Here is a 21,587-nt window from a genome sequence, read left to right as displayed (position 1 = left end):
TTTCTTTAACAGATGGTGTGAACAACTTTACTGTCTGACTTTGGAACCTGCAGTGCATTGCATGTCTACAGTAAATCCCAACTGTTTGTAGTATATGCTCCTTCTTACACGGTGCTAACATCTTCCTGAGAACTTTTGCATTTTACTCTCGTGAAGCAGTCTGTCGTCTCACCTCCTTCCAGTGTCTCTGTCTGGCTTTGGGGTTCAAGCAGTGCTGGCCTTGCAGGGAAGGTCATGGGGTGCTCCTTGGCTTGTCCCTGGGAGCTTTGTCCAGAATGCTGAAGTGTCCTCAGTAGCTTCATCCGTGAACCCACCTGGGCCTGGCACTTTTTTTCAGGTTTACCACTGAGTCAATCAACTTCATTCACAGTTGTGGGTATTTTCAACCACAAAGCCTTTGTACAGGTATATACTGTGATGTCCCTACAACTGCTCCATCATATTATTAAACTTATAGGCACATATTTGTTATAATATTCTGTTATTACCCTGCTGTCAGTGGTGGTCCCTTACTCATTTCTGAGTAGTCTCCTACTCATTTCTGTTATCAGTGCTTTGTGTCTTTCTTCTTTTTTGTTCTTGATTCATAGGGCTAACAGTTTACCAATTTAATAGATCTCTTCTAAGAACCAATTCTCTCTGATTTCCTATATTCAATACCATTCATTTTGCCTCCAGTCTTTCTTTTCTTCCCCATTTATAGTGAAGTTTGTTTCCTACTTTCCTGTACCCCATTCCTGGCAAATTAACCATGCTTGCTTTTAATTCCAGTACGATCATCCCAGATCTCTGTCATATTTGATTCTGTGTCAGAGATTCAGTTCATCTCCTTAGCCTGATTTTTAAGTTGTTAGCACATTGCTTAGGGCAGAACATGAGTCACTGGGTCAAAGAAGCAGACAGATGCACTGGGCTGGGGCCATGTCTCCTGCAGCTATGGTGTCAAACATTCACTCTCTCCACCCTTGTGCTTATCTCTGCTGCCCGAGGCTTTCCAGTGAGGCATCTTCGAAGAGTCAGAGCAGCACCTATCTTCCACTAAGTCTGCACCAGGCTGTGATCGTCCCATTGCTCAAGAGCCCCACATCCCATAAGATAAGGCTAGAAGCTGGGGTTGAGAGTCTCACTTTCTTGGCCAGATGGGTTCTGATGAGAGCCTAGTTGGCTGGGGATGTGGTCTCCTTGAAGGCAAGGCCCGAGAAGCAGAAGGGAGTACCTGATCTTGACTGTGAGATCTTTATGGGACTCCTAGAATTAAAACTCAAACACATGGATCCTGGGAGCCTTCCTCTCCATGCTCGTCCACACCAGCCTCCTGGATCCAGTCAATTCCCATTGCATGTACATGCATGCCCCTGCACCTACCTGTCTGCTGGGGCATGGTTTTTCCCTGTGACCTTATTTCTTGTTGAATCCAAAAAGAACTGTTGTGCTTGCATCTGTGAGAATGGGCACCAAGTCTTCCAAACATTGTATACCGAATCAGAAAGTAAACCCTCCTCCCCTCTATCCCTGCTGTTCTTTTAGAGACTCCTTAAATTTCTAACTAGGTTCTTACTTTTCTTACTGAGATGACCTGCAGGCTCCATGAGTGTCAGCCGTCACCAGGTCAGGCAGTATGTTTGCACAGTCCTGTCTTACCCCAGATAGAAGCATGCTGAGCATGTGCCCACTTTCTCTGCTTCTGTTCCTACTGGCAATGGGAGGCTCCTGGGTAAGGTTTTGCAGAGTGAACTGTGTGTTGACAAGGCACAATATGACTGGTTTCAGTTAGTAGTAAAATCTGTATGCAAATGGTTTTTTATCTATTCAGAACCTCTTGAGTTTGATGTTCTTTTCCACCCCGAGATAGAGATTCTTTGTGTAGTCTTGGCTGTCCTGAAACTCACTCTGAAGGCCAGGCTCGCCTTGAACTCAGAGATCCACCTGCTTCTGCCTCCTGAGTGCGCTGTCTTACCCTAACTTCGAAGAGAACAGTCCATGTCTGAACCTCACTGCTAGGAACATGCAATGGCACCTCATGTCCATGGAGCCATGGGAAAGCAGCCCCGGCCACCTCCTTGGTGAGAAAGACAAGTGCTGTACTGAGAAGAAGCTGCAGAAGCACAATGACAACACTCTGCTGCCCAGAACTCTGCCCAGCACAGGGCAGGACAGGCTGCTGGAGCAGTGAGGAAAAGACAGCTCCTCCCCCCTAATCCCCTGGCCTCCCCCCTTCCCCGAGTCTCCTAGGGAATCTTTCTCTGGGTGAACACACCACCACCAGTAAACCTGAACCAGCTGAGGACAGCGGTTACGAATACCCAGCAAGAAGTGACTTAGAAGAGCATGATTTTGGCTCAGGGTTTAAGAGTTCAATCCATCATGGCAGAAAGCCTTCACAGGCAGGGGTGGCAGAATCAGGCTATAGCTCGGTGCTAGACCCCTGTGACCCATTACCCTCCAGCTAGGCCCCACAGCCTGAGGCTCCACAACTACCAATCCCAAACAGAGCCACCAGCTGGGAACCAAGCATTTAAATGTGTAGTAGCAGTTACTTCCACAATTGTCATGAACTCAGTGACTTTTCCAAGTGATGTGATGTGGCCCCAGACTAGCACGGAGTTTAAGAAGGTTCACATACAACAGAAGCAATGGCATGGAATAGGCAGATGGGGCCCTGAGGAACTCCCTCCAGCTCCACCCATCAGGTGCCCCCAAAGACTCCAGTTAGGTGAACTGTGGAAAGGACCATCTCAGTAGTGACACTCAGGCAGACAGCGCCAGCTCAGCACTAGCCACTAAGTGACAGTCAGAATTTTTCACCACCACAAATATGTCCACTTCTGTTTCTGAAATATGCAAGCCTCCTATTTAATTCTCTCACATTTCAACAGAGCCTGGTAGAAAGCTCTCTCCTCCAAGTTCCTGTGAGAAAGCTAGAGTCCACTGAGATGGGCAGAAGAGGGGCTGGAGCTTTGGCATGTGACCCAGGACAGGCAGGGCCAGCCAGCAGCATCTCTCCTCAGGGAGGCCGGGGACCAGATTTTTAAGATGTGCAAAATGACATGAAACCCAGACCACGCAGTCCTTCTCATGGCAATAGAGCTAGAGAGACCTGGAGAGGCCAGACCAAGGGATGGGCTGCAGAAACAGATCATGGGAGCTGACGTGGAGTCTTACCTTTAAAGTCAAACTGGTAGATGTTTTTTAAGGATTCATGAAGAAAATAAAAGCTTCCTAGCGCCTGTAGGAGCAAAGAGAAAGACAAGGTCAGGGCAGTAGTGGTTCTCTACCATGTGAGGTTCCCAGCCCCAAAAGAAGCTTCTGCAAGGACAGCAGAGGAGATAAGCCATCACTCAGTCCCAGCACATTGGCAACAGTGGCCGCAGGCTGGCCAGCACCCACCACCACCCACCAGCCGGCATAGCGCAGGGGTGAACTAGTCAGCTTGGAGCAGCACCGTCCAACCAGCAAGCAGACAGCTGCTGGGTTGCTGTCCTAAGTTGCACATTCTGGACTGTAGACACTTTCATGAGGTTTCTCAGGAGATATGGGCACATCTCCCCAGACTTCACTCATCTGCTCCCACGGCTTAATGCCCGCCACCATCTACTTCATGAACACATACAGGCCCAGAAGGGACTTACACTAAGAGATATGGAATCGGAAAACAAATGACTTCAATAAATATGGACAAAAGTATACAAGTTAGTCAATTCCCAGCTCAAACATCTGCACAGGAAGAGTCTGGGACCCCAGCTAGAGTGCTCTCACAGCAAGGATTGGCCCCCCCAGCTCAGTGTCCACAGAAGGATGAATCTGGTCCCCAGATCAGTGTCCACACAGAGTTGGTCTGACCCCCCTGCAACTCAGTGTTCACGTAGAAACAGTTTCTTCCCCCAGCTAGAATGCCTACAAAGTCTAAGGTGTTCCCTAGCTCAGAGTTTACAAAGGAACAGGTCGGGTCACCCAGCTCAATGTCCACATAAGGATGGGTTTGGTCCTTCTTCCTCAGCATCCACATAGGAATAGCCTGGTCTATACCTGCCATCGACCCCAAGGACAGCAAAATGGAAGGCCAAGGCCATGCCTGCTGGCAGCAGAGATGACCTTTTTGGGCTTTCAAAGGTAAAGCTCAAATTCTTTTGTAATACTGCTTGGTTTTAATATTTATCTCTGGCTATCACATTCTATAAAACTCTGATTACCAATGCAAGAAACTCCACTCAAGCCTTGCATTTGAGGTGCCTGGACTATGGGTTTGCATACATTCCCTTAAACTGGACCCCATCTGGTACATGACTATGTGGAATTCTATCTGCCTCCCTAAACTGTGCTGGCCACTCCACATTGGGGTGGAAAAGGGCTCACCCTACTCCTTCTTTATGCCATCTTATATCCCCATCAGGCCCTAGAAACTTCTAGATCATCCTTCAGCCTTCTACTTCCCACATAGCTCACCTCCATGCTTTCAGTCCCAGAATCCAGGGCCTCCTGAAATCCTATGGGTTTTTTCCTTCACGTCTCCTTCTGCCCAGCTGCATCCTGCCAGACATCCCTTCACAAGGTGCTCTGTTCATCACATTGATCTTACTTCTAGAAGATCCCAGGGCTCTGCTGGCTATGTCCTCTGTCCCTGTTTATATTGTGGCAGGAAGGTGCCTCTGCTCTCAGGATAGTCAAGCTAGACCCACTGAGTCACATGTGTAAGTGAGGCACTTTCATAGAACATGGAAGCAGCCACCTTTCAGCTTGCCTTCTTGAGACTGCATCAACAGAGAGACCACAGTTCATGCAGATGCAGGGACTGAGCCTCCTCTATGGGCCAGAGGAGAAAACTGCAGGGCTGAGCCCAGCATGGACCTAACACCTGCTCCAGGCCCACATGACACACAGCCCTGGGCAGGATACCTCTCTACCTGCCTCAGGTGAAGAGGGACTCCAGTGTAATGAAGGCCACTTTGGACACTAAGCCTTGCCTCCTACATGAGAAGGCTGACATAATACTGAGGTTTATGATAAACAAATGGAAATAAGCTGCAATCAATACATCAAAACTGCCGTTCTTAGAATCAGAAACTCCACTATTAGCTCTAATGATTACCCAGTGTCAAAGTTCAACCCAACTTTCTAGGGTTCTCACCACTGTATCATCCATCTATCTGTCATCACAGGGCACAGAGTCTGTATGGTTGGGTACTGGGGGTTGCCACCAGAAGGCCCCCAAACATAGAACACGTTGATAGTATATCTTTCACATTTTGGAGTATTGACTCGTTGCCTTTTCCATTATAAACAATTAAAATACATTTTACATATTTATAAACCTGTCACCAGTGATTATTAATTTTCTCCTAATAAGCAGCCAGCCTCTACTGTGTTTCTGTCACTGCTATCAGGGTTGGACGTGATCCCTGATATCTCTCCTAAGGTTGGTTTGGTGCAATGCACTCTGGGTCCAGACTCCCAGCTAAGTGGGTACATGACAGGGATTGTGCAGAGGAGATCTGGCCTGGTCAGGTGGACCTACTTGCCAGCTCCCATCAGCCACACTGGCTAGAAATGAGGCACTGGCAGTGTTGTCAGACACACTTCAACCTCGGGGGGAGTGCAGTAATTCACAGACACAACACAATCTCAGGGAGAATACAGCCAATCACTTGAAGTAGGCTCAGCTTGCACCCACAGGAGCGTCAGAACAACTGAGGCCAACTACTGTTTACAGGTTTGACACAGGGTCAAGAAGCAATGTGCTTTGGTGTGCCCCAGATTCAGCCACTTACAAGCCTGGGAATTTCCTGGTCTACAGCAGGAGCCCACACCGAAGAGACAGGAAGCTATTACTTAGAAACACCTCTATCACTGTGTATTCTCAAACAAATTGGTTTGGGTAATCTATCATTTCTGCTGCGATGTCGGCAGCAAAGAGCACACCATTAACCTAGGCTCCTGTGTGGGGCTGACTCACTCTTCCGGGAAATGGCTTAGTGCTAAACTCAAGCCAAATGAACTCATCAACAGAGATACACAACAGTGCCATCTGCCTCACAGAGTCTATGAATTGAATGAGAGGGGTCACATAACCATCTCCTACATGTGACTGACCCTCAGGTGGGAACAGCCTACTTTATCTGTGGCCAGATGCCCTGTGAAAATGCTGAGCAGCTTCCACAGCACCAAGGGCTCCACAATAAAAGCACCCAGCATGCCTCTTGGGAGGCTTCTCGGGTGCCACTGCTGTGACTGCTGGGACAGATGATGACAGGACAATGAGGCGATAGCAAGAAGACTAGGGGCCTCTTCAGAGGCCAGCTGTGTTCATTAAAGGTAATATAGAACCAGGCAAATGATATGTCACATAAGACTGTACCATGTTGTTTCTACAGACAAAGTGTCTCCAGATCCAAGCTTTTTGCTTTTTTAAGTGAGATCAATCTATGAGCAGGAAAGGGCATTGTAAGATATAATAAGTGATCTTTAGGCCTGAAACCAGAGATCTTAGGTGTTCCAAACTAGAATTGACAGCATAATAAACCCTGAGTAGGCTGAACCACTCATACCTCCCCTACTCCTCCCCAGGAGTAGACTGAACACGTACACGTCCCCTATGCCTGCCAGATGCCCTCACCCCATGGTGAAAGACGTAGCCTTGCCCCACTATGTTGCCGTCATCATGGGCAGACACTCTCTCAGGATTAATCACTGATGGGGCTGAGGCCTTACCATTTCCACACGGTGACATTAAAGCACCTGTGTGAATATGTCTGCCTTGCATTCAGGGCACAAACCCAACTTGGCCGTAGCATGTTTTTTATACCACATGGAATTCTGCTTTGTATACTGTGTTTAGTACTTTTGCTTAAAAAAATGTTGGCTTCCAAGCTTGTTTCTGCTCTCGCCACCACAATATTACTCTATTCCAACTCTTCAATGGTGTTCACACTGCAAATCAGACAGGCACTTCTCAGCAACACAGGACACCTGCCCCACCCTCCTTCCCTTCCTCTTTTCAGAGAGTCCAGGCTTGCCTTCTGCTTCAACCTCCTGAGTGATGAAATGATAGGTTTGTACTTTCATTGTGACGTCCCAGAGTATTACACTCTCTTCTCTGAAGTCTCCTCTTCCTCCCTGCCCAGCGAAGCCTTTCTGTCTTTCTTCTCATCCTTCTAGGGTGGCCTCCACCCATCTGCAGTTGATAAGGTCACATACATTGTGCTGGCCCTTCCTCAGAGGTCCTCTGGTGGCTGTACAACACCCCCCTAGGTCTCTCAGAAGCTGAATCTCCCAGCTCAGAATGTAGGCTACCCCTCCTTTCCTCTTGCTCCCTAGAAAGTATGGTCTCGCTGAGTCCTCCAGCATCTTCCCATCCCCGCATGTATCCTCAACACCCACCTCCACTTCATCAGCAAACCGGATAGACCATACACTCACTGTCTGCCTCTAATTTCCATTCTCTCCTCTGATTACACTAAGCCATCAGCTCTAAATGAGTGTTGCTTCTGCCACTGCTATTGCCTCCTCAATTTCCTCTCCACCCAGCAGTGCACCAGCTTTCTACAAATACACAACTTCTGGGCTGTGTGCTCAGGCAAATCAGCACGCCTGCCACCCACGGCTCGAACACTGCTGGCCATGAAGCATGGTCTAGCCAAGGTCTCTGCCACTGGGGTCATGGTATGCCTTGTTTCTCCTCTTCCAGGTGATTCTCACAGGAACTCCCTGCTAGTCCAAGTCTCCATGGAAACACCACCTCCTCCAAGAAGCATAGGCCCAGCCCAGCACCCTATTATTCCTTGGAAATGTTGCATACCCCATCTGCCTGCTGATCTTCATACTTTTCTCCTTCCAAGAGAAGCTCACTGAGGGCAGGAATGTGACAAGAGTGCCCCAGGAAAGATTAGTTCCTGGAGGAATTCCCTCAGCACAATGCCCTTAGGGTCCAGCTGGCTGAGCAGCTCTACCTGGTATACTCAACTGTCTGCTTATGCCTCAAAAATGACCTGAAGCACAGCTTCTCAGAAGCTGGGTGTGCTAAAAAAAAAAAAAAAAAAAGCTTTTCTGACCATACCCCAAAGGTAAGCAAGCCCTGAGAGTACTGGCTTTAAAACAATTTAACAGATTGAGCAATAAATCAAAGCAAAGTTATTTTAACATTCATTAGATTATAAACAATAATAAATGAAACAAAGCTTTCGTTTCAATCAATGTAGAGCGCTATTGATCCTTCCCTGTATAATAAACTCATGGGCAGCCAATCTAATTGGATGAGGCAGCATTACCGCCTGTCTCCCTAGCATTACTTGTGTGTGTGTAGTGGGGGACACGTGGGAAAGGCTGCATTTAGCATGTCACTGTCACAGGGTGTCTTCCTTTGTAAACAGTACAAACTGAGAGCTGACGCATTTTGGCTCCTAGGGCTGGACTAGAGATGATAATAGAAAGCTGCTCCCTCCCCACCCCCTGACCTTCGGCACCAAACCCTGTCCAGGCTGGCCATTGGCCGGTGAGATGCACACATAATTTCATTCCATCTCCCATCCAACAGCCGGCATTAGAAGTTAATTAAATTGGTTGTCCACTGTATTCATCCACTTACAAAGTTAATGATATCCTGTCCCTGAATTAAGGAGCATTTTATAAAGCGTGTACCATGGAAGCTGGCATGTGGTACATGGGGTGCTGAACCCTGTCACAGTTCCTGGTTGTTGCATCTCCAATTAGGCAGCCTGGGAAGGGCAGGGCCCTGTCTGTCGGGGGGCAAAGCACAAGTCATCTTGACAGTGAGGGTAAACACTACACACAACAGCCACTTAATAGCTCATGCTGGACTACAATAAATTCCATGAGATTAGTACTCCTGTTAACATTTCACATTACCATAGTGTGGAGCAGATGGGACAGAACAAGAGAGTCTTGACGAGGCTGTGGGAGGGGTACACACCTAAGGGTGTGGATAGTAAAGGGGTAAGACTAGGCTCCTAGTAGGATGAGACACCTGGGCTGTGTGGGGTACTGGTTTGTTTTTATTGTCAACTAGACACAAGTAGAGTCAACTAGGAAGAAGGAACCTTAATTGAATAAATGTCTCAATCAGATTGGCCTGTAGGCATGTCTGTGGGGACATTTTCATGACTGTTAATTGATGCAGGAGAGGGCCAAGCCCACTGTGGCAGTGGCATCTTCACATAGGTGGTCCTAAGCTATATATGAAAGGAAGATGAATAGGCAAGTTAGAAAACCCAGCAGCCAGAAGTGGGAACCACCAGGTCTGGAACAGGGAAAAGTGGTCAAGGTAGCTATCCTAGTTAGGGACACTATTGCTGTGATGAAACACCATGACCAAAGCAACTTGGGGAGGAGAGGGTTTATTAGGCTTACACTTCTACAGTATTGTTCATCATCAACAAAGTGAGGATAGGAACTCAAGTAGGGCAGCGATGCGGAGGCAGGAGCTGATGCAGAAGCCATGGAGGAGTACAGCTCACTGGTTTGCTCAGCCTGTTTTCTTATACAACCTAGGACCACCAGCCCAAGGATGGTAAGACCTGCCGTGAGTTGGGTCCGCCCCCATTGATCACTAATTAAGAAAATGCCCTACAGCTATATCTTATGGAGGCATTTTCTCAATTGAGGTTCCTTCCTTCGAGATAACTCTAGCTTGTGTCAAGTTGACATAAAACTATCCAGCACAGTGGCCAAACCACAGGCCTGGTAGTAACTGAGTGTGAGCATGTGAACTGTTCTGTCATAAAATTATGAACCCACCAACAGGAACTAGCGATGGAGAGGAGAAAAGGGATGAAGGTTCAGACCCAGGGAAGGGAAGGCAGGAAGGAGAACTCCTAGACAGAGGAACAAAGGCTGGGTAAGGGATAAGATCAGTGGAGACAAGGAGTGGCCACAGAGGAGAAGTGAAAGATAGGTAACGATCTAGGGGTGAGCCAGGAGGATGACCATAGGTGTACAATGTGACTGCTATTCTAAAAGCACTGGAGACAAAGCCTAAGGCCAGACTGTATGGAAGTCGGTAGTGACATGAGCAGCCAAGCCTCACAGTTAGCTTGAATTCTGAATCATTTTGACCATGTATGGCTTAACTGTCTTCACATTCCCTTTGAGAGGTCAGAGGGGCTGGACAGCAGAAGTCAGAAAAATGAACAGCAGGAGGAGGGCAGGGATGATGGGTCCTCCACCATGTCCTGCAGCTTAACATGAACAATGGTCCCGAGGATAGACCATTTTAAGCCTGACTGAAAACATCAGGTGAGCACTAAAAAACAAAGTACCACAGCAGAATAGAGACACGGCACAGGCCAGCAGGTGTCTCCTTGGAGCCATGGAGTCACCTGCTTGGCCCAATCTCATCTACTTCCTGGGTGGCTGATGACCACAGATGGGAATAGCAAGTCCTGCAATTTGTCTCACTGCAGAAAGGGGTGTGTGGACAGGACAGTGTAGCCTTGAAGAACTCATACAGCATGCTGTGCTTGTTACACATGATGAGAAAGGATGCCAACCCTGAGGCTTTCTGCATAGTTAATGAAGAGAGAGCTGGGTGAGGATGGGGCTTCCTGTACAGCCACCTTCACTGGCACCCCTGAGGTACCTTCCTTTTGGAGCCTATGCAACCTAGATGCTTTTTGATAACATATAGTTTGCAGACTGAGTTTTGATAATGATCATATAAAAATCAACTTAAAATAACATCTAGTTTTAATTATTACATTTATTGAGTTATACTTTTTCCATATCTGAATGGCTTCAGAAGTTAATCAATAGACTTTTATGGCAATTAAATTATGTAACACATTTATATCACTGTAACAGCCCTGACTTCTCTTCTGGCTTCTAAAAATCATTAGCTTTTCAATTACAATCCCAGTTATGTGCATTATGGATATAGGATAATTAAAGCACAATGCACAGTAAGAGAGGCCAGCATCAAGCGAGAGTTGTTTACAAAATACCTCCTGCCATTAGCGAGGCACGGGACACAGAAAACACTGCAGGAAGGTTTTAATTGATTTTTTAATTTCAATTATATTGAAAAGCTGCCTTCTACTTCTGCTTCAAATCATTTAACTTAGTTCCAAAGAAATGCTACTGTGGTGCTATTCTTCTTAGGCTGTATGTGAGTGAGCTCTGAGTCCTGATGGCCACACTCCAGGTATGACATTTCTTAACTGTCACTCCTTTCGGGCTGTAAGGCCTTGAAGCAAGAACGCCACTTGCTCCTGTCCTGTGTGATGGACCTTCTCTCTCACAGATGATCTATCTTACATGCCTGACACCCACTTACACAGCCCCATACTTCCCATCTCATCCTTCTTCCCTTCCTCCCTTCTTCACTTGGGTCGCTGTCTAAAGAGCATCCTTCAGTGTTTATCGTCTTTTCTGTGGGTCATGAATCCTTTCTGATTTCATGTGAGTAAAAATGTCTTTCTCACCTTTATTGACTCGTCCTTTTGATCTTTCTTTTAGGGGGAACAGAATCTTGCTATGCAGCCCAGGACGGCCTGGCTTATAAGCCTGCACTACAGTCTTAGTTAGGGTTTCTATTGCTGTGATAAAACACCACAACCATAAGCAACTTGGGGAGGAAAGGGTTTAATTTCATTTCTACTTTCACATCACAGTCCATCACTGAAGGAAGTCACGACAGGAAGCAGGGTAGGACTCTGGAGGCAGGAGCTGATGCAGAGGCCATGAAGGAACGCTGCTTATTGTTTGCTTCTTATGGCTTGCTCAGCCTGCTTTCTTATAGCACTCAAAACCACAAGCCTTGGGGTGGCACAGGGCTGGGCCTTTTCGCATCAACCACTAATTAAGAAAATGTACCACAAGCTTTCCCACAGGCCATTCTGGTAAGAACATCTTCTCAATGGAGTTTCCTCTTCCCAAGTGACTTGAGCTTGTGTCAGGTTGACATAAACTAAGCAGTACAATTACTGTCCCAGCATCTCCTCCATCCATATAGCTGGTCTTACTAGATAGAGCTCCATGTGGAAAGCTCCTTCTGCCACACCGAGGGCGGAGTGGGGGTGGGGCGGTATTGGGGGCATGCCCCTCCATCCCCTGTTCTGTGAGTTGTGCTGGAACATGAGCAGTCAGTTAATGGTTAATCCTTTCCTCAATTCTGATAGGAATCCACTGGGATTACCAGTTCTGTATGGAGATTCTCCATAACTCTGGAAACTTGTGACTTAGCATCCCTTCCAAAATGATCTCTGAGGCTAAAGAGATGCCTTGGCTATTAAGAACACCGGCTACTTTTGCAGAGGACTGAGGTTTGGTTCCCAGCATCCACATGGCAGCTCACAACCACCTTTAATTCCAGTTCCAGCACCTTGTTCTGGTTCTTCAGGCACCAGGCACACATGTGGTAGACACATACATACACGCAGGCAGAACATACATCCACATAAAATAAAAATAAACAAATCATTTAGAAATGATCTCTCCTGCACCCTCTCCCTCTCTGCTTGCTTCCTAGGCTCTTCTTACACCAGCCAACTCGGAGCCATGTGTACTCCACAATGCGTTCCCCCTGAATGCGGCACACCCCACATGGTATTTCCTTCTGCCCTGTTTGTACTCCACTGAGGATGTTTTCAGCTCGGCCGCTTCCAGTAGATGCAAAGCATGAGTGAGACTTGTCCTACTTTACAAATTTGGATCTGCTCCCTGCAGTGAGCCTGCCTCTCCCCACCGTGGAAGTGATAATAGTAACAGAAGCAGCATGGCAGGCCATGCTGTGAGCGAAGTCAGGATACCAGGCTTCCCTCCTGGTTCCCGCACTCCAAGAAGGTTGCTGTCAGGAGCCTGTCCTCAAGCTCTGATGAAGGCCCTTAAACATGTGACACGTCACCTCCTAGCCAACAGTTTCAATGGCTGGAATCACTCCATCCTACCCTGTTTCTGAGCATACAGCACAGGTCCAGAGTAAGGGACTCCTTGTGTGATCACATGCCTGCCTCTTCTGGGCTCGGGATTGTCATCAAGCTACTGAAACCCGCTGCCTGTTTCTTTTCTCCAACACAGGGAGGACGAGAACAGCACAGCACATGGGATTCCTCAGACTCCTGGGCTTACCAGGCACTATGGGCTGGTGTCATGAGCCAATAGTACCCAACGCTCCTGTCAAGGGTGTCAGCTCTTCTGAGCCTATTCCTTTGACATGCAAGAGTGAGACCTTGGATGGTGCCATAATACAAAGGCCTAGATGGAAAGCTGTAGCCTAGCAGGCTCTGCAGCTCTCCAGCAGAGAAGCAATCTCAGTCCTTCCAGTTCCACACCTGGACACGCCTCCCCAGGCCCAAAACATGACCTCTGTCCCAACCAGAAGGAAAGAACCAAGGTTACCCCCGAAAAAAAGTAGCTCCAGAACACTCTGTCCCCGCCTGGTATTGTAGGCAGCAGCAGGGCTTGGTGCTTTAACCATCCACAAGGAGACCTTCACCTCTTTTCTGAGGCAAATCACGGAGAACTCTTACGGGAAAGATGTCCAAAACAACTATCTCCCACTAATGGCCTTGTTATAAATTAGACCTTCCTGACAAAGACCAAGGAAAAGTGACACCCATCAAGCGGACCTGCTGTTTGCACTTTTCAGACTCAGCACCACTGCCCTGCCCTCACATGTGTCTGTCATTCTCATTTAAAGAAAGAAGCAGTGCCAGAATATCAGGACAAATGCAGGGGAATTCAGATCAAGGAAGAAGGGCACGCCAGCAACCCCAGGGATGCTTGGCCACAGGGCCTCCTGGAAGGCCACTAAGGCAGGACTGGCTGTAGCTAACTGCCAGTCTGCCTCAGGGTGGGAGGCAATGAGTCTTTTCATACTGGTCAGTCTCACAGGTGCATGATAACAAAGCTGGGGGAAGGGAAGGATGGCAGGTGACATACAGGATTCTGATGATACAGAGTGCCCAGGCTGCAGTGGAGAATTTATTTCGGAAGGTTGGGCATCTAGGTCCAGAGACAAAGGGATTTTTCTGGAAGAGAGTTGTGGCCAGTGGAAGAAGAAGAGGTTGGAGAGGAGAAAGGCATAGGACGTGCAGGGCCATGGAATCTGGAGGGACTGCAGGGTTGAGAGTGGGGCTCCCTGCAGTAGCCAGCATAGACGGAGCCAGCGGAAACAGCACCATAGGTGAGGGAGAAACAAGCTCTAGTTATCCAGCTGGAACCACCACATAAAGACCAAAATGTGGTTGAGCACAGAAAAGAATGGAACCCTCCCAGGTGGAGTGGACTGAGGTTCTGCCAGGGTAGGAACTGAAGCACACAGTTGTCACCATGGCAACACAGGGTCTCTACAATCTAACGCAAAGTCAGTGTACAAGCACAAAGACGACAAGGGAGTGGGAGGGAACATGGAGAACCAGCTCTTCTAGAAATTAAGTCCGGGATCCCAACCACTTATACATTATGTGAACCACGATGTCCTCCAGCAATGGAGGCAGTCATGTAGCAAGAGTGGAGAGGAGCTCTGCATGGCTCCATGCCTAGGTAGCCTTCCCAGTCTGCTCTCAGTAACGGCAGACAGTGTTCTACAGTGCGGAACCCTGGTCACAACCCATCAACTGAAGGGGCAGAGAAACTGAGAAAAGGCTAGCCCATTTACACACAGCTGCCAATCACCAGGACCTCTGAGTCTCATTATTTCTGGTTTATAAAATGGGACTTGGAACTGTTACTGCTAATAATTCCAAAGCTATACAGCAGAGAACGACATGCATATATACTCCCACATTCCAGTTCAATGGCGCTATGGTAGGGTCTAGTGTGCTGGCATCATCCATGGACCACTTGCCTGAAATCTGCTAGCCAGTGCCACACATTACTCTATGCTCAGCATCCCAGCTTTTCCCTCCCTCAGTGACAATAGCCAAGGGATGAAAAAACACCCAGCAAGTGGGTTGTGCTTGGTGCACAGTGGCTGCCAGGAGTCATGTGGGATCACAGAGGTGCTCAGAACTCAACAAACCATAAGTGCCGTCAAAAGGGCTGCAACCACTAAGCTGTACAAGCTCTTAACTTCTGAAGCGTAAAGGTCTACAGGGACGAGGTGCCCTTCGAGCACCCCAACACATGAGCAACAATGAGACCTTCTAGACCCCTGTACACCGACAACAAGGGGGCCTTCTGGCACCTCCTGTACACTTGCAACAGCTGTGGACCTAGCAGCTGTGGACCTAGCAGCTGTGCACACTCACAGTGAAGAGCCCTGCTAGCATGCAGTGCACTTTTGCAGTAGTGAATCCTAACATCCCATGCACACTCATGCCCACCTTGAGAAGAGCATCCTTCAGTTCCCTGATTATACTTTAATTAAATCTCTAGCCCACGGTTTAAAATAAAGCCATTATGGATAGTGACCAAGAATTTCATCACTCTGGTGAGCATAAAAATCAATCACTTAAATTTTTATGATGTAACCTAAGAAAAGTAGACCTTTCTGAGGTTAAAAGATTTGATGGGTTCTCATTTTAGCCAAAAGGAGTCAATCAGGTGCATCTGCTTCTGAGATAGGCATGCCTTCTTCCTTCTCATGCGCTCTACCCAGCAGCATCTAAATAGTTACAGCAACGAGTCTGTTCAAGAAAACTTAAAAACTGGGACGTGGGGCAAAGGGTTACCATGCTGGAGAACAGTGTGACATCTGATGCTATGCATCCAAACACAGGGGTATGGGACTAAAGTCGGGGCTGCCGTTGAAATGTCAACAGTAGCGCATGAGACAGTGTTTCCTCCACCTTCCCCCCACACCTCACTCTGACGTCTGGACCCTCAGCAAGGGCCTGCAGACATGAGAACATGCGGAAACCAGGAGCCACTCTGTTGGATGCCAACTAGAAATAAGAAAAGAATAACAAACACTGATTAAAAAAAAAAGTTGCACCTGAAAAATCTCCACTCTAACTTATGCTCAGTGTACTTAGCAAAAGGTCAGAGCTCCGGAATCTGCTGGATAAATAAACGCCGGTGAGGTGGATGAATCACTGGAGAACTGGCGCATGGCAGCGAATGAATAACCTGCAAGGGGCGTCCCAAACCCCATTATTTCCCCTTTTCCAGGAGCCCAAGATTCATGTCCTCGCATGCCGCCAGTTCATTACTAAGAACTATCATCCCTCTTCCGGCGCACGCCAGGCAGTGTGCACAGCCCCTCGAGGACCCTTTAATGTTTAATTCCCCATCATCCGCTCCGCTGAACAGCTTAATCTCTCTTGTATGATCAATACTATATCAGTGTAAATTAAAATGACAATTTTAAAGTAATTAAGCCTGTTAATGCTCGATTCAAATGTCATTATTTGCACTGGGGATCGAGGAGAAATCGCAGCGTGTCTGAGGTGACGGGAAGACGCTAGAGCCTCCTCACCCTGCTGCATGGTGCCACTGGAGGCTTTAGCAAAGCGGATTAACTTCTGCCTCGCCCTGCCAGGGTGCCTATCCAATTTCTAAAGAGGATAACACAATTTGATGAATTTAATTCCAGCTACAAACTCAATTATTGTGATAATAGATGAAAACTGGGAGGAGACTCTAACAAGGCCTACGTTTTACAAATACACTTACCTCCACAATGGGATGCGGCAGCAATGGCCTGATTTGATTTGTCCCCTCTCTTTTGAAAACCCTTTAAATAATTATGACGGTTGGAAGGACAGCCAACATTTATTAAAGAGACTTGCTCCAACCTAAAGGGACTGCGGCTTAGACAATCTGGGTCACATGCAAGTGCTTGCTGTCCCAAGCTGTACAGCAGCATTTATGAGACAAGCTCCATGTTATCATTACATTGCTCAACTCATAAAGAGATACATAAAACTCGCCCACCACAGACCAGAACCGCCTGTGCAGTCCTGCTGCCCAGCTCCATCACAGCAGCCAACAGCCAGGCGTCTTCTCTCTGGGTTGGCAGTGGGGACATTAATTCAAAGAAAATTAAAGGGCCGGGGGTGGGGGGGAATCACCATTCTGCTCTGCTTCTCAGGAGCCAAATACACAGTGGGACTGGGATGCCCACAGCTCCCCACACCTGTACTTCTTTTGCCCAAGTGTTGGGGCTGCCCCAGGGACAGTGGCCGTCTGTGGGCTTTATTCATTACATCAGCAATAAAAATTGACAACCAAACATTCATTTCAAGATGAAGAGTAAAGTGTAACAATTTCCGTTTGAGAGATGTTTGCACAGGGAACGGCCAATCTTTCAGACCTCCTAAGATAATTGCAGGCCCTGATCGGCTACAGCAGTTGGATGGGAAGGATACACCCTAAAGCTACCTAAATTTCAAGTATTCTGCAAAGAGGGACGCGCAGAGAGCTCTCACACAGTCCATCATTTCTTGTCCCCACATATAAAACCCTGGGTCCCACACGCTCCTCGTGCCCTGCTCCAACAGCAGCAAGATGTGTACAAACACAGACTGTGTTCAGATGGGTCGCCTTTTCTACGGCACAGAACAACTTCTTAGAGTTCACAGGCAATGAACTGAAATGAAAGTTGCCACCCACGAAATGTTCTCATGCTGTGGAGACCTTGAGATATTTGGTTTTGGAAAACTGTTCTACAGGAACGACACCGTTAGGGCATCCTTTATTTTTAACTAAGGAAAAAAGCTACACAGAAAATTCCTTCAAATTTTGCCACCACTTTGCCTTGTGTAAAATGAAAAACCGGGCTACTGAGATGGCTCAATGGGTATCAGGACTGATAGTCTGGGTCCCACAAGGTGGCAGGAGAGAATCAGCTCCTGAGAGCTGTCGTCTAAGCTTCACATGCACACAGTCCCCTGTACACAGACAGACAGACGGACAGACAGACGGACGCGCGCGCGCACACACACACACACACACACACACACACACACACACGTTCTTTAAAAGAAAAACTAAGTTCGTCTCACAAAATGCAACAGACAAGAACGTGGGGAAGCTGGCTTTCCTTAGGGAAGGGTTTTTTCACGGCTGTCAGGAGTGGCTCCCCATGTCCCAGTGGCTTTGTTGTGCACTGCAGTGACCCCAAGACATTTGGGACAATGCTTTCTGGTGATGGTGGCCTGGCATTCCTCCTCAGCCTTTGTGAGAACAAGGAGCACCCGAGGAGGTGGGGCCTGGCCATGTGGGGTTCCAAAGTGGGGGCCTGTGCGAGACAGCCTATAGCTCACAGCAAGGGCTAGGACACCTGCCCAGGCACCCATTCACCACAGTTCTGAAAAGGAGGGACAACCTCTGACCGTGCAGCTCCTCCCTTCAAGGAAACTGAGAAGTTCCCCCAATGGACAAGATGAGGAGGTCCCTCGGCAGCACCAACTGGAGAATGAGAACCCAGGCACAGAAGCCATGACTTATGTCCTAAGTCATCCTCTTCATAGAAACAGGACTCTGCTTAAAGCAGAGTAAAGCAACAAGTAGCCAGTCTAAAGGGCATGGACCCAAAACAGAGGAGGACTGTGTATGAAGACCAAAGGCCACAACCCTAACCACCCAGCAGAGGCACAGTGAAAACCCACTCTTGACCACGACATCCCTACAGAAATCATACACACCCACACCCGAGCGTGTACACACCTGGGCACTGGAGGTTAACCAGGAATCAGAGACTGCACAGCTTACCTGACCCTGGCCACAATCTCATGACTAAAGCAAGGGTCAGCAGGGTACAACTCTACAAACATGGCTGGAGTACACATCGGTCAATCAGCTGTCCCCAACCCTGCATCTTACAAGTGGCCATCTGGCTCACCTGCATCTCCCTCTCCGGCTGGGGCTGAGTCTAAAGCATGTTACACAGACTAGTGCCAGGCCAGATGGTGAAGTGCCCCTAGCTCTTTTCCACAGAGCACTCAAACCTTTGTTCTGGGCACTGAGCTACAGACAAGAAAGTGCTTGAGGACTTGGTGATGAGTGCAGAGACCTGGCCACTGAAGCCACATATACCTGGCATACATGCAGAGACCGTGACCCTGGGCCCCCTGCAGGAGACCCAGCTTGAGGTGACAGGAGAAAAGTTCCTAGAGCACCACCCCCCCTCCCCCGCCACACACACACACACTAGAGTGCTACAGGCTCTGCAAACTGGGCTCCTAGAGGCAAGGACCCAGGATGCAGGCTCCTGCATCTGAGGTCAAGCTTCTCAGGGGTCAGAGGATGCACTGCTATGTGAGATGGCTCGGTCTCCATCAGCAGTATAAAGACATCTCAAGACGACCAGGCATACAGGCGGCAGAAGGCAGGGCTTGCTACAACTCCCAGGAAAAACAGAGTATAGGCAAGCAGGGCAAGGCTCACAGGAGACTCTAAAGTGAAACGTCACTTGAGGCCAAATAAATAGAATGAGCAGCTACACTGTGAGCACCAGGACTATTTTTTTTTTATGTCCACTGCTTCAGTGATTTTCTGTCAAAAAATGCTAACAAGCATCAAAGTCCTTAAGAGCTTTACAATCTTTCAGTTTGTTCACCAATACATTTCCTGCAGTGTATTTGTTTCCTAGGCTCATGTGACATGGCCCTCCATCATGCCTGTCTGCAGCCTGATGGATCTGCTGCCACCTGGCTCAGCTTCACCAAAGACCTGTTAAGGGATTTCTCACCAGAGAGCACAGGACAAAGGTAGACATATAGTAACTGAGGCCCTCAGTGGAAAGTGGTCACGCTGGCCTGGATCAGCAAGCTACGAGTGTCAAACCTGCATCACCCCACCCCGTACTGCCCTTGTGACCGTGGCAGCCACAAGCTCCCCACTCTCCACTACCCTCCTGCCCACAGAACAGGGCCCCAGACTCACAGCTGACTGACACAGCCGCCACCAGCAGGTGACCTATGGGATTAGGAGGGAAGGCCAGGTAAGACTGGAAGCCATGATTGCAAACACAGACTCCTGCAGGCTTTGGACTCAATGGTCACAAAACCTGCCTTTACTGCAGACACAGCGTCCACAGTTTTGGGAGTGGAGGGCACCTGGGGGGATAAGCAGGGTCATGGGATCAGGTGTCACAATTCCGACATGGCTGTGGCTGGAGGTCAGCAGGGCCCATGCTGCTGGCTGTGGCTCAGGTGCGGCTTCTCCCTGGTCCGCATTCTATGTGCTCTCTCACAACAGACCATCTAGTTAAGCAGTCCTCATGCTGTGGATTGAGCCTTTGGGAGGCCAAACCACCCTTTCACAGGAGTTGCCTAAGGCCATCAGAAAACACAAATATTTTCCATCATAATTCATAACACTAGTAAAATTACAGTTATGAAGTAGCAACAAAAATAATTCCATGGTTGGGGGGTCACCATGAGGTGAGGAACTGTATTAAAGGGTCACAGCATTAGGAAGGTGGAGAACCACCAGGCATAGGTGCAAGTGCGAAGCCCAAGGCTTTCTGCTTTACACCTTGGGCAACAGATGGCTTCACCTGAAATTGGAGCCTGGCCCCAGAAGCAGTCCAGAGTCCAGATGTGAGGAGGTCTCCTCACTTGTAACCTGGACACTGCCAGCACGCAGCAGAGAAGGTGCTTGGTACTGAAAGCCAGGGACACTCAGGGACAAGAACACTACCCTTGTGGCTAGCAGGTGAGGGCCTTCCATCTCACCTGCCGTATCTGTGTCTTACTGATAAGTCTGTTCAGGTCTCCCTACCCCATGTTAAAAATCAGGTCCCCTGTCCTACTTTTATTGATTAGTAACAGTTATTTAATGAAGAACTTCAAGTGAAAATTCTTAGCTATGTTTTGCTAATGCCATCTCATGGGCCGTGAAATGCCTCCACTTTGGCAACACAACAAATCATGACTGCTTTCTAATGCTTCAAGCTTCAAGCTATCACTTCTGCCGGCACTTCTCCCTCGGGTTTGTAACCTCACGGACATTAATTTCCACTGTTTCTGGTGAAAGCTGGGGTTTTCTCATGGTGGCAATCTAAGGGTCATTCTACCCTTATGAGGCTGAAAAGCCTGGGCACCTTTGTCAAAACTCAAAGGAGGTTTGCCCCTGGGGTCCCAGCCCTCAGGTGCAGGTGAGAGGATCGGAAGCTGCGGCCAGCCTAAGCCAGCTGATTTCCTTTCTAGCCCGCAGCCTGATTTTGTGGGTTTATGCTAGCATGTCACTGTCTTGTCCGCTGCAGATTTGCAGCAAGTCTTGATCAGGTAAGATGAGTCCTCCCAACTCTTCAATATAAAACGTAAATCCAAATTTTTGATTTCTACAAAAACTCTGCCCCAACTTTGATTAGAATCACACTGACGCCTCAAGCCAACCTTGGTCGACTAGACACATCAATACCATTGCACCTTCCCCAAGCCTGGTACAGCTCCATGTACTCAGCTTGCAATGGTTCATATGATATGTATGGGTCTTGGATAGCACTGACCTAATACAGTCCTGAAGAGCTCATACTCCAGTGCTTTTATGAAGGGTGGCGTTATCTAAGTTTCAGCTTCCAAGACAAGCTTTTACAAATTGATAGCTTGCAAGCTGCTAGACATAGGACAAGATGTCAAAACCTAAACAAAGTACTTCCAGGTCCAGGAACCCAGTGCTGGCCACACTGCACCCTGGTGGCTCACTGAAGGAACCTTGCTCTCCTTATTCCAATGCAGTCAGTTCACAAA

General features: G+C 48.2%; 1 protein-coding gene across 1 annotated transcript in view; it reads right to left on the bottom strand.

The window, feature by feature from the left end:
* Nucleotides 1-21,587, bottom strand: part of Inpp5a (inositol polyphosphate-5-phosphatase A) — a 190,945-nt gene that overhangs the window by 67,091 nt on the left and 102,267 nt on the right. Inside the window, exon 5 of the mRNA XM_051145549.1 lies at nt 3,163-3,226. Within this exon, the coding sequence (XP_051001506.1) occupies nt 3,163-3,226 (64 nt within the window). The remainder of the gene's footprint in view (nt 1-3,162; nt 3,227-21,587) is intronic.

Source organism: Acomys russatus, chromosome 5 (genome assembly GCF_903995435.1).
Source record: "Acomys russatus chromosome 5, mAcoRus1.1, whole genome shotgun sequence".
NCBI classification, from domain to species: Eukaryota; Metazoa; Chordata; class Mammalia; order Rodentia; family Muridae; genus Acomys; species Acomys russatus.
Note: the sequence above shows the minus strand (reverse complement) of the source record. Positions and strands in the feature narration are given on the sequence as shown.